Genomic DNA, 13836 nt, shown 5'->3' with positions numbered 1-13836 from the left:
TCATTTTAAAACCATATCTAACTATACAAACCAAAAATTTCCATATGTCATGGTTATATTCACCATGAAAGCCACCCCCCCTGCTCAAAGGGATAATATCCTCTCTCTTTCCTATTCTGGCCTCTCTGCTTGTCAAATTTCCTCTAGAACTGGAGTATCCAAGTCCACTGTGGCCAAGTTCATCAAAGAAAGTCACACAGACAAGGAAAACTTCTGTGAAGGACGTCCATCCAAGCTCACCTCTACTGATAGGAGGGCTATTATTCAACATATCACTACAGGAAAGGCTGATAATGCTGTCCAGGTCACCTATTACATCAATTCCACCATCACATTCCCTGTCTCTTCATGCACTGTGAGAAACATTCTCAAGACAGCTCATCTCAGGTCAGTAACAAGGAAGAAAAGGCTCTCCTCTCTATCACACATATGCAGAGAGGACTAGTACCCTTCTTTTTTCACATATATACCTTGCCATCTGACCCAATCCTATTTATTGTGGTCTTATATGATCATATAACATGCTTCCAGTCCATGTAATCCAATTCTGATGGGCTAAGGCAAAGGTTAGTCATCTCTGTTTATGTGTGATAGAGAGGAGAGCCTTTTCTTCCTTGTTACTGACCTGAGATGAGCTGTCTTGAGAATGTTTCTCACAGTGCATGAAGAGACAGGGAATGTGATGGTGGAATTGATGTAATAGGTGACCTGGACAGCATTATCAGCCTTTCCTGTAGTGATATGTTGAATAATAGCCCTCCTATCAGTAGAGGTGAGCTTGGATGGACGTCCTTCACAGAAGTTTTCCTTGTCTGTGTGACTTTCTTTGATGAACTTGGCCACAGTGGACTTGGATACTCCAGTTCTAGAGGAAATTTGACAAGCAGAGAGGCCAGAATAGGAAAGAGAGAGGATATTATCCCTTTGAGCAGGGGGGGTGGCTTTCATGGTGAATATAACCATGACATATGGAAATTTTTGGTTTGTATAGTTAGATATGGTTTTAAAATGACATAATGACACCACTTTATAATTTATTTAATGGTGGCATGATTGTTATGGTGTCATGAATGATGATTTATATAGTTTTAATATGTGCTCAAAAAACTGTCTGCATGAGTCATGATTTTGTAAGTCTTGTATCTCCACCATATCTCCTCTGATTCTCACGATGTGGTGCTCAATCCAAAGCCCTGAAGCAGCACCACAATATGGTATCAGCATGTCACTGAGGTCTTTATGTATTCTCACATAATATTGTAAATAGTAAAAAATGCAAAAACATGTGGACAGTTTTTTGAGCCACTGTATGTATACAGTGAAAAATATGAGTGATTGGTACATAGTTATGGATGTTTGAAAATCCATTTTACCATGAGGAGTTCGTGACAAGATCATGATGTTATACTGCTGCAGCAATCAATGTGCAGTAGCATCATTTAGTCACACTTGTTGACTCATACCATATTCCTTCATTTATGTTTTGAACTACCAAGTGATATAAGACTTTATCATGGAAAGCACCATTAGCACTTGTAACCTAATGTAGATTCCTATGAGAGTTTCTGACTGTTAAGAACCATGTTGCTCAAGAGAGAGAGAGACTGACTCAGAGGGGCTTGGCCTCAGCTTGTACACTGTGCCCCTTACCTGAGTATGGGCCCTTCATTTCAGATGAGGTCCAATGATGGTCCAATGAAGTCTGGAGGCTGGCTACTCTGGTGGAGAGTGCTAGAGGACTTCTGGAGGAGTGCAGGAAATGTCCAGAGGAGCATGGGAGAGTTCCAGAGGAATGCAGGAAGTGCTCAGGAGAGTTCTCACTGCAAGGTAATACTTCTACAGGAAACAGGATGGAAGGATAGGAGGTCCGAGGGTCTGAAGGTCCAGAGGACAGGAGGACAGGAGGACAGGAGGATAGAGGACAGAAGGACAGGATGTCCAGAGGTACGAAGAACAGGACACCCAGAGGTCTGGAAGGAATAGGGGCTACATTAGATGGAGTCTGATGTAGAAACAAACAGAGGTAGACTACCCTAAGGTAGAGTCAGAGAGACAGGGATTGGACCTAAGTCCGGAAAGAGGGTAAGTGCCGGAAAGGTGGAGCTCTGGCCTAGGGAATTAATCCCTAGGCCTGATGGGTAGGACAGACTTAGCTGGACCAAAGTCCAAGAGAGGATTGGGCAAGTAGAGCAAAGTCTAAGATGATATTCAAACTAAGGAAACTACAGGAGTATCTACAGGGGTTATATACTGGAGAATATCTGGGGGGATCAGTAAGCAAAGGAGCAGGGCTATGTATGAGCATGTGGAAACACATTAGTAAGTAAGACAGGACATAACTAAATGAACTTGAAGATGAAGACTCATATAAGGATCAATAAGCAAGACACAACAGGAGGTAACCAAAAGCTGGAAAGGTGGAGATGTCTAAATGGGGATAGGCGCAGGATATTGGACAGAGGGTGGGAATAGGTCCGGAGATCTGGGGATCCAGAAGACAAGGTGGATACAGGACTGGGATATGAGAAGGTGGATAGAGTCCAGAATCCAAGATGAGGTGAAGTCTGGATGTCTTGCTGGATGGAGTGTACATAGGGTGGATGGGACAAGGGGTTATGGTTCAGGCTAGCAGTGGAGATCCAATGGTCCAGAGCTCAGGGGTAAATCCAGAGCGTAGTCAATCCTGCTGAGGTGTGGAGCACACAGCAGAAGGGGATCTGGGAATGAGTTGGATATGAAGTGGGGTCCAGATGTAGGCTCAGAAGGCATGGGAATATGATGGAATGTGGGTCTGGATTGTGGGATATGACACCGACAAGGCCATGACTTTGTACCATCATGGCCAGTGAGGTATGATAGTGTAATAAGGTACCATTTGTTGAGCCATATAATATTCCCTCATTTATATTTGATTTACAAAACTATATAAGTGGGTTCAAATATTGTGTAAATTACAATGTCATTCAAGGTCATGCACATGACCATCACCCTGCTCCACAAGGCTGGAAAATCAGGACCCAAACACTTATTCATAAATGATGATTTATTTGTACATGTATGTGTCCTGTTTCTTTCACAGTAAATGACTAGTTCTTTGGCACTACTGTGGTGTTCTCAATCAAATTTTTTTGACCATTGTATCAGCCTCTAGGGTTCAAACATTTACAGGTATAGCTAAATTCATTGTCAATGACTGTTTACATTGACAGCCTCAGATTTTACTAATGAATTATTGTGGGTAACCCCAGATCACATGACCAGTGCAAGTGGCTGAAATTGATTTGTCATTGTTTGTGTAGGACAGAGCAAGGTGAAAGTTGGCAATGCTAGAGTGCTCAAGCTTACAGGTTGCTTAGGTAAACCATTTGAAAAATTTCACACAAGTTCTTTTCAATTTTGTTTCACCACTACTACTACCACCCTCTTGAGCTCAGTGTTTCCTGGCCTCCCTGGCCTTTCCTTGTGTTCCCTCCCCAGCCCTTCATGGTGCTCCCTCCTTGGCCTTTCCTCATGGTCCCTCCCTGGCCCTTCATGGTGGTCCCTCCCTGGCCCTTCGTGGTGGACCCTCCTTGGCCTTTTCTTGTGGTTCCTCCCTGGCCCTTCCTCATGGTCCCATCCTGGCCCCTCATGGTCCCCTCCTTGGCCTTTCCTCGTGGTCCCATCCTGGCCCCTCGTGGTCCCCTCCTCAGCCCTTCCTTGTGGTCCCTCCGTGGCCCTTCCTCATGGTCCCATCCTGGCTCTTCCTTGTGGCTGCTCTGTCATCCATCTTGTGCTATTTCCTCTCCACTATCTTTCCCTGTTTCTTTTTTGTCCTGTAACTACATATGTATTCTAATATATATAAAATTGATTTTCTTCATAAAATGAGTGTTAAGGTTGAGAATTATTTGGTGCTGGTGATAAGATGGCAGGTGGTTGCAAGCAATTTGTCATGTTCACATTTTTGGTAGTTCTGTCCAACTTACTCCAGATAGTATCATTCTGATAGATATACACTGGTTCTTGTGATTATGTACTATATATCATGATATATGGCCTCATACTTTCTTCACGAGTTCACTGATGCACTCACTCGACCCACCTGGACCCATATGCAAGCAGCAGCTCTTCATGGCATCCGCACCACAATTGGCGTTTTCAAGCCTACATTCAGCCAGGCCCAATTGCTCACTGAATGTGCACAGGTGCCCAGCAAAGGAATCCACATCTCTTGTGAATTAGCTCTTCCTTCCTCTCAGATCCCTGCATCTATTCACTCAACCTTGATCCGACCAGGTCAGGTTCCTGTCTTCTTTTATACCGATGCACCCTCTGAGTCCCTTGATGTGAAGAAAGATGTCAAAGTCATACCTCATGTGCACAGAGGTGGCAACGTCTCCAGACATCCAACAGAAAAGAGGTTTATAACATTCTTCTCTCGCATACTCCACACACTTGGCAAGAAATCTGGCATACAAGGATCCAGTGCACACATCATTGCAGCTCCTTCCCACAGACTTGTGATGGTCCCTGAGAACCTCTTTCCAGCAGCATTACAAGATCTATTCTCTGCATACCATCACTTGTTCTTGAGAGGCTTTGCTGCCAAGAATATCACTATCACAGGTAATAGTGCAGGCAGAAACTTGGGTGCATCATGATTTGTCAATTTCTTCTCATATTTGTATCTCACTTTCATCTAGCTCTTGTCCTCGTGTATATCATCTCGCAATCCACTCTCCCATAGTGCTGCTGCCGTTCAGTCCTGAACCTAGGTTCAAACCTGAACTTTTGCAAATGGAACCACTGTTCAGTCAGTGGTTCGACATATGATACAGGACCAAACCTTACATATGTTCCTCGTTTGGGTGGTCTCAGATGAATGTCAGACCCATTCGGACAAGTCTGAACCAGTCCAAACCCATCATTCAAGTTGCAGGTTTGTTGCTTCTGTTCTGCAACTCCTCAGGTATGAAGGATACTCACTGTCAACACATCAGTAAGTTTGCCAGTGAAATCATCACTGGCACCATCATCACCAACACTATCAATCAGAATGGACATTCACATCTTGTTCTGGCCTTGCACAGAACATCAGCCAAGAATAAAAGGGTGGGGTGTATGCAAGGTTAGTTTATTTATCAAAACATGTCAAACTCTGCAGTTAATGCTAATGGCATTTTGAAGGATGTGTCCGAAATCGAATGGTATCATGATCCTGACAATGACATGCCCATCTCACCCCATCCTGAATCCTCTTCTAAGGCTTTGCCCCCTGGCCCCTCTCATTGTACCCTGGACTCTTTTGTAGGCTCTCACTGAATGCCTGCAACACTTGTTGCTGGTTCTTGTCGCTCTGGCTGGCCTATCAAGCCTTCTGCAAAGGTGTGAGAAGCAGTGAGCAGTGCCATTCCTGCCAAATGTTCAGGTACTACCACCATGCCCCCTGCCACCAAGTGCCTGCTTGTCTCTGCAACCAGCTCTTCTACAATTGGCGACAATGATGGCGGCAGTGATGACGACAACGACATATCTATGAACAAGGATGAGTCATTTGTTGCAGATTCAGGTGACGAAGAAGCCAAGGAAGCTGAAGAAGCTTACCAGCAAATTAAAGCATTCAGAGATGCTGACCGAGATGTAAGTGTGTTTTCAGACTCTCTCCTACTTTCCTGATATCAGACCTCCAGGTTCACAAAAGTTTGAAGAAAGATGAGTGAACAGCAGATCTGTGGATGATCTTCACTGAGGAAAAAGGCCACAAGAATGCACACACCGGTGAAAGTGAGGATGGATGGTGGTGTAACATTTGCAAGTGTGTTTTTCTCTTCCCCATTTTTGAGCATCTTTTTACTAACTTGCCTTCTGTCTCATAGGGAAGCAAATTTGCCTCTTCAAAATTGTTTCTTCAAAGGCAGTATTTCTACCCATTGTACTCACATCGCCCGGTAGGGTTTTTCTCAAACATGTCCAAGTCCAAGTCACACTAATCATCTGACTAGCAATCCAAACTGCCACTTTCCAATATACAAGAGTCACTGCAAGGAGAAAGGCATCATCATGCATGAGTGCACTATTCCCTTGAATGTCAAGGTATCCAACAGAGGGCAGTGAACTCTTGATTGTGCCCTTGTCCCCAAGCCACTGCAGTTTTCGAAGTCAGGCCTTGTTGACTATATTGTCAAGCTTATCATTGCTGAGGATGAGGTTTGTGACTTTCACTATTTCTTTCTTTCTTTCATGTACACATCCTCACACAATTGCAGGCATTTCAACTTGTCAACAAAGGATCCTTTCACCACCTCCTGCAATACCTTCAGCCAAGTCTTTCAGATCAAGAACCGCACTAAGACACAAGATGAGATTCTAGAGAGAGCAAAACTAGCAGTAAGTGTTGATAATTGTGATTGTTTATTTTTCACTCATTATAATTGTCATAGCATGTTGACAGCAAGATTTCAATGACATTCAACTCATGGACATCTGAACCAGGCGACCCATTCCTTTCTGTCACAGCCCATTATATCAACTCACCCACAGACAAGCCTCAGGAGTGGGAACTTAAGACAGAGCAACTTGCCTTTAGGCTCATCATGGGTAACCACAGCGGCACTAACATTGGTGATATTTTGATCAAAGTGATTGATAAGTATGATATATGCAAAAAGGTGAGCATTTATGTTGTTGTACTTACTGTTTCTCTAATCGTTTGATCATAGGTTGGCTGGTTCACAGCTGACAACGCCACAAACAATGACACAGCTATTTGAACTGTTGCAATGGAGATTGACCCCCATGGCATCAACTGGGACCCAGTCAAACATTGTGTCCATTGTATGGAACATGTGCTGCATCTTGCAGCAAAGCATTTTGTTGAGAGGGTTGCTCCAACATCTGCCAGTGCTTTACTCAAGAAGACAGCAGAAGATGACAACAACAACAATGACGAGACTGATTTTGATGTTGCTGATACTATTGGTAAAGCCCTTTCACTCGTCATGCAAATACAAAAGTCCCCACAAGCTCATGTTTTCTTTAAGAAGTGCTGTGCTGAGGTTGACCTCCCCACTCTCAAACTTCTCAAATGGGTTTGAACACATTGAGCATCATGCTTCAAAATGTTGGAGCGAGTGATCCGTTTACGCAAGGTTTGTTGTATATTTAAGTGTTATGTTCTATCTAATTTATTTGAATTTAAGGGAGTGAACAGGTTCATGCAACTTGCTGACAACAGCGAAGAAGTCCCCAATTTACAAGGGAAAACATATTCAGCATTCAAGCTCACACAACAGGAGTGGTCAAAGTTGGAATTGATTTGAGATGTGCTACAGGTCAGTTCCTTCAACTATCTTTTTTTCACCTTATGTATTAACTAGCACTACACTGTGCAGGAGCCTGCTAATGCTCAACAGACTTTCTCAGCTACTCAGGAGCCTACAGTCTGGTGTACCATTCCTGTCCTCAAATATCTTCAAGAGATGTGGGAATGCATGGCTGGCACATCAACATTCAATGGACTTTCAGCATTCATCATATCTGGCCTCAACAATCTTCATAAGTGGTATTGCAAGACAAATGACACAGATGTCTACTTCATCTGCCTTGGTATGTGCCCCATTCTTAATTCACACATTCTCATTTTGATGACACTCTTACTTTCATGCAGCCCTCAACCCTAACTACAAAGTTGCCTATGCTAAGGCAAAATGGGCGTCTCAAGACTTTGCTGATGGAGTGAAATGGCTCAAAGATGTGGTAAGTCCATGGGTCTCTCAATAAATTGTCTGCACACTAACTTAGTATCTAGTTTGATCAGTATTATTGTGCCCCTCCTTCATCTGCTGTGACGACACATTCTGCTACTGTACCATCCCTCTCACGCCAAGGTTCCTATGGCCAGAGCTGGATGCATGATGCAATCAAAGCTCGCATCTCACACAATGCAGCTTGTCAAATGCCTCATTGGGAACTCGAGGACTATTTAGCTGCACCACTGGAGGATGTTGAGAATGTAGTAGTGTGGTGGGGTGTAAGTTCACTTCCCTCATATCCTTATATTCCATGCAACTTGAAGCTGACAAGTATTTTTTTAAAGCATCACTCAATTCAATATCCCACTATTGCTCACATCGCAAAAGATTACCTTGCTATTCCAGGGGTCTGTGGTAGCATCTGAACAGGCATTCTCAAGTGGTGGCATCACCAGGACCACACACTGCAACTGCTTGCTTCCAGAGACATTCAAGGCACTTCAACTGTTAAAGAGTGCGTACTGTCAAGGCCATGTCTTAGCAATGGTGCAGGCTGAGCTTGTTGCTCCTCAAAATTTTATTGTTGAATAGTCTAGCCTACAATTGTTTGTACTTGGTAAATTTGCTAATTTCATGTTGCATTCGGCGGTTCAAACTGGTTCAAACTCGAACCTGACCATTGTGAACCCGTTCAAAGTGGTCCAGCCCAGAGTCCACCCTACCTTTGTGAACTTGACCAAGGTTCAGTTCTCAGTCCTCAGTTATTTTGAAAAAACCAGATGGAACTGAACTTCAGCAGCACTACTCTCCTGATGCCAGGACATGTTGCACTCTTCTCCCCAGATGCAGACCTCACTTATGCCTCCTACACCTCTATACCTCACAACATCATACCTCTGTCAGCCTACCAAGCCTGTTCTTCCCAATATCTAGGCAATTTTCCTGCCAACCACCCTCTAGCATCAGGCATCCTAATTCCATTCACTGCATGCTGGCTGAAGACATTGGCGATGACTGGAACAGCTGATAATGTCACTGAGAGCTCACAGAGAATCATGAGTGGTATCCAAGAGGTGGGTGGGATAGCTGAACTTGTGGAGTACACAGATTTGATGCATGCATGGTGGATGTTTCCTCATATCTTTCCACAGTTGGACAATGGGTTGGAGAGGCTTGTGGATTTTGTATACAGATGAATAAATTGTAAATGAGCATGCAGTACATGCAACTTGATGCTGATTGTGCCTCCAGAGTGACCCATGGTTGTGCACAGTAGAGGGCACTTTTGGATTCCTGCCACCCTTAGCAAGGCATTCCCATGGTCTTTCAGACCCAATTTCCATGTTATAATAAACCAGGCTGAAAGACCATCAGGTGCATCATCCCTGGGAGGGTCTCCCCCAGGTGCTACAATAGGCTTCTACCCTTGTGAGGGTATGCCATATGCATGCAGAGGTTCTTGTAGTAAGTACAGTCTGCTGGGCCAGGTGAAATCAATGCAGTCATGTGCATGTATGTCATGCATGAATTACAGACTAGCAGTAGAGTTAAACATGCATGAGGTCTAGATGTCTAGACTACCTATCATGTATGTTTACCACAGCATCAAGGTCCAAAACTTTTATCTGGAAATACCTCACACTCAAGGTTTTGGTTTCTTTTGTCCTACTAGTACTTAGAGTTCAAAAACTTGTGCAAACACATCAAAATCATGTGATCCACAAAAACACACTTGCCTTCAACTTCTCGACTTCATTAATACTGTACACAGTTCTATCACTGCTCTCCAAGTTGTGACTAGCAAGTTTGACAACTCAGTAATTCCACTCCACCTGACCCATGTTCCCATCTCACAGTTCAGTACTCTCAATGGTGCACTGCATGGAGCTTGGACGAGTATAAAGACAACATAATACATCATCATGGTGGCCTCACTATGTTGACCATACTTAGGCACCACCCAAACCTGGATCAACATACCTAATGTAGAGACTTGTGCCTCTGTATGCCTGTAGAGCCCTATATTGCAATGTATCTGCATGCAGTTCACAGCACAAACTCACAGCATCATTCCCTATATCATTCAGCCTATACATGTGTGATTTTCCTGTGCATCGCGTAACACGCACACTACTCTCCCACAATGCATTCCCGCACGCATCCCATGCGCTTTCCCGCACTTCATCACCCATCATCCAGGAGCATCCATCCATTGTCCACCAAGTCCTACTGGTACATTTTCGCATTTACTCTTATCATGACACCATATTCCATCATGGACCCTTACTTACATATACCTTCTTCATTCCTGCACTTTACTCGCATCAGCTCCGCATCATGGGAACGCACTTAGTCGCCTTTTGCATGATAGCATTCGCATTTTTTATCAGTTAGTTAGCTACCACTTAGTTTCCAGTTAGTATCCCTTAGCATTCCTCAGCATAGTGCATGCTTTTTGAGCCATAGTCAGTAGCATTTTTGACAATCACACTCTATCATCATCGCATTTGTCATCCTTGCACCCATCAGTATCAGTCATCATCTTCCCCTAGTCCCCATCGCATTCCTAGCCCTTTGCGCACTTTCACCTATTAGTGCACAACTTTCCCGCACTTCGCACATCCTACCACTCTCTGTGCGCGTGACTTTCCCACGCTTCATGCGACCTGTGGATGTGTTGCACTCACTTCCCCTTGGGTCGAACACACTTGCCTTTGCAAAGTATAGCAGCCTAGGCAGAGCTGAGACAACCACACATATACTCAGACTTGGCATCCCTTGTAGTGCCATAGCTTAGTAGTTGATTCCTTCACCAACCTACAACAAGACACTAACCCATTTTATGGCCATGAGCAGGCCTTGTGGTTGTGTGTTTGGATTTATACCAATCCCTTCATCTTACTCCAAATGTCAATCAATCCAGCCCACAACAAAACACACTCTGTGTTGCGAGAACAGGCAAGTGAGCGACAGGAGAGGGAGCTAGAACACAAAGGTACAATCTCAGTTTCAACTAGAACTCTAATATTAACATGCATAGTACCTAGAATACAAAGGTATGCTATGGTTTTGGTCAGCTAATGCTGACATACATGTTTCCAAGTACTCACATCTCAGTTTCAACTAGAACTGAGATGTGTGTGTCTGATGGGCACTTGGTTTTATAGTAGGTAAGTAAGGATTGCAAAGGAGAAGTTTTCTGACATATGTATATTGCAGGGCGCAAGCCAACATCATTTGTGCACAGCCTATTGGCCCGTCTGGCTCATGCACTTGGACCTCTCTCTCCTGCTCATACCTATCATGTCGGATCCTTCAGCTTCCTCAATCTGTCTCTCTTCAGATTGTTCAGACTTCAACACTCTGATCCATTTCACAGGATGCGCATTTCTTGAGAGTCAACCTAAAAATGTATTCATCAACATCACTACTACATGCTACATAAAATATAAATGACATGATGTTGGAAGATTAACTGCCACTTTAATGAGAGGTAATAGAAACAGTACGAAGTTGAAGGAGAAGCATTGATGAAGGAAAATGACAACAAAGTCACAAAGGAGCAAGCATGCAGGAAGTGAGGATAGGTATGTTGAGGTCATTGTATACTGCTCAATGATGGCTGCAAAATATTAAACTGAAGCAAACTTGCCTGGGGTCTTTTTGTTGCAAATGCCACAAGGGTGTTCAGAGTCTGGGCTCAGGATTTGGAGTTGCTTGAAGGAACCAAGTAAGATCTGACTGGATGCCTTCCCACAGCATTGTTCTAGTTCCAAGCTGCTGTCAAATGTTACAACTTCAAGTCCGCAGTCAACTGACCCAACTCCTAGATTGTGATATCAAGAAGGCTCCTTTCTAGATTCACATCACATTGTAAATCGCTTTCAAACTCCGCGACGATGTTGCAAATCTCTGGTATTTATGATCGACGAATCGTTGTTCGTGCTTGACGTCTGTAAAGGCTGGGAGTGAGCTCGAAGGGGAATAGTGAGACAACGTGGATAAAGGATGTGCGTATCGACGACGAAACCGAGAGATAAGGCGGAGACTCTTTTTCGAACGTACCTATAGCGGGGAACTTGAAAGTCACTGCTGCATGTAATTCTGCTATAGAATATGAATGTATATACCATGCATGGGCAGTACATATACATTTTTAGGGCGACGCGCTGGCAAAACACAAAGGAATATGCACGAAGGTGAAAGGGAAAGTCGAGGGCAAAGAAATTCGATGATGATGTAGTTCGGTGAGAAGTTCGCACCCACAGTGTGACTATGTGGAGTGCGAAAGTGCGAAACGATGAAGAGAAGATTAAGCGTCGAACTCTAAGTGAAAGTTGAGATAAGCTGTATCCGACGACATATAGGATACTGCTCCCGCATCTAGACGGACGCCGGGTCATTCTATTGAGATAGGCGGAGCGTAAAGAAACCAAGTGCCTTAATGATCACGAGAAAATGGGCGCGGTGCCCCACATGCTGAGAGGAAGTGATTGAATGCAACCCCAATGGTTGTGATGAAAGCTCGTTCATTAATATTGCGAGCCAAGTATAGAGCTTGCCTGCAAGAAGTATTTAAAGAAGTAGTAGGTATGTTCTTGCTGCCTCGAGGCGTTCACATCGCGATTCCGAGTCTTCGGTTCCTGAAAAAAATGATACCAAGTACCCTGCGCCTCCAGAATTTATCTTTGTTATCTATCTCGTCCTCCGCCAGGGCCCAGTTCAAGCATGGTCAGGGGTCTGGTTCCGGTTGAATCTTGATGTACTGTCTCCGGATTTGAAACGATATCTAGGATTCTACACTTGAATGTTACCGCGAGTCACAGGATACCAGAGACCAATCCACATAAAACGCCTACGCACGAATGATGGATCACTGGCACGAATACAACCTCAGAAATGTCTTCACTCACTCAACCCACCAGCTGGACCCCTGCGCAAGCAGCAGCTGTTCATGACATCCGCACTACGATCAGTGCTTCCAAGCCTCCGTTCGGTCAGGCCAAATCCCCTGCTGAGCGCGCACGGGTGCCCACCGAAGGAATCCCGGAAGGAGTTCGCATCTCTTGTGAATTAGCCCCTCCTTCCTCCCAGATCCCCACGTCCATTCACTCAACCTCGATCCAACCGGGTCAGGTTCCCGTCTTCTTTTACACTGATGCGCATTCCGCGTCCTTGGCTGGTGCGAAGAATGACGTCAAAGTCATCCTTCATGCGCACGGAGGCGGCGGCCTCCTCGGACATCCAACGGAACAGAGGTTTATGGCATTCTTCTCTCGTATACTTCGCGCACTTAAGAAGAAATCTGGCGCACGAGGATCTAGTACACCCATCATCGCAGCTCCTTCACACAGACTTGCGACGGTCCCCAAGAACCTCTTTCCAGCGGCATTACAAGATCTATTCTCTGCATACCACCACCTGATCTTGAAAGGTTTCGCTGCCAAGAATATCACTATCACAGGTGACAGTGCAGGCGGAAACCTGGGTGCGTAATAATTTACCAAGTTCTTCTCGTATTCGTTTCTCACTTTTATCTGCTAGCTCTTGTCCTCACATATGTCATTTCGCAATCCGCTCTCCCGATGCCAGGACGCGTCGCACTCTTCTCCCCGAACGCAGACCTCACTTACGCCTCCTACACCTCCATACCTCACGACACCATATCCCTATCAAACTACCAAGCTTTTGCTTCCCAATATCTAGGCAATTTCCCTGCCAACCACCCTCTAGCATCAGGCATCCTAATTCCATTCACTGCAAGCTGGCCGAGGACATTGGTGATGACCGGCACAGCTGATAGTTGTGCTGAGAGCTCGCGAATAGTCGTCAGTCGTATCCAAAAGGCAGGTGGGAGAGCTGAGCTTGTGGAGTATGCGGATTTGACGCATATGTGTTGGATGGTTCCGAACTTCTATCCGCAGTCGGACAATGGGTTGGAGAGGCTTGCAGGTTTTGTATACAATTAAAGGAATTGTGGATGAGTGCATGTAATATTACGTCTTCTGCTGCCAAGTGATCCATCGTGGTCATGCACAGTAGAGGGCACTTACGAATTTCTGCCGTCGTACTTACTAGTAGCACCAAAGTTAGTCTGCGTTTGTCT

The 13836-nt window shown here is 44.6% G+C and overlaps 3 protein-coding genes across 3 annotated transcripts; all 3 read left to right on the top strand.

The window, feature by feature from the left end:
• Positions 1 to 4031: 4031 nt before the first annotated feature.
• On the top strand, positions 4032 to 4640 carry BJ212DRAFT_1483705 (uncharacterized protein; the record flags this gene model as incomplete). Its single annotated transcript, XM_041340659.1, has 1 exon — positions 4032 to 4640. One exon carries the CDS (start codon positions 4032 to 4034, stop codon positions 4638 to 4640), a length of 609 nt encoding a protein of 202 aa, XP_041190055.1.
• A 778-nt stretch (positions 4641 to 5418) lies between these two features.
• Positions 5419 to 6329, top strand: BJ212DRAFT_1301971 (uncharacterized protein; the record flags this gene model as incomplete). The annotated part of the gene is made up of 5 exons (XM_041333200.1): positions 5419 to 5619; positions 5730 to 5794; positions 5982 to 6072; positions 6130 to 6186; positions 6246 to 6329. 5 exons carry the CDS (start codon positions 5419 to 5421, stop codon positions 6327 to 6329), a joined length of 498 nt encoding a protein of 165 aa, XP_041190054.1.
• A 6300-nt stretch (positions 6330 to 12629) lies between these two features.
• BJ212DRAFT_1483702 (Alpha/Beta hydrolase protein) lies at positions 12630 to 13699 on the top strand (the record flags this gene model as incomplete). The annotated part of the gene is made up of 2 exons (XM_041340658.1): positions 12630 to 13218; positions 13275 to 13699. The coding sequence occupies 2 exons, from the start codon at positions 12630 to 12632 to the stop codon at positions 13697 to 13699; spliced, it is 1014 nt and encodes a 337-aa protein (XP_041190053.1).
• Between the last annotated feature and the right edge of the window lie 137 nt (positions 13700 to 13836).

Source organism: Suillus subaureus, assembly GCF_016647635.1.
Source record: "Suillus subaureus strain MN1 chromosome Unknown BJ212scaffold_29, whole genome shotgun sequence".
Taxonomy (NCBI): Eukaryota; Fungi; Basidiomycota; class Agaricomycetes; order Boletales; family Suillaceae; genus Suillus; species Suillus subaureus.
The sequence above is the reverse complement of the archived record's forward strand: the minus strand, read 5'-3'. Positions and strand labels throughout refer to the sequence as shown.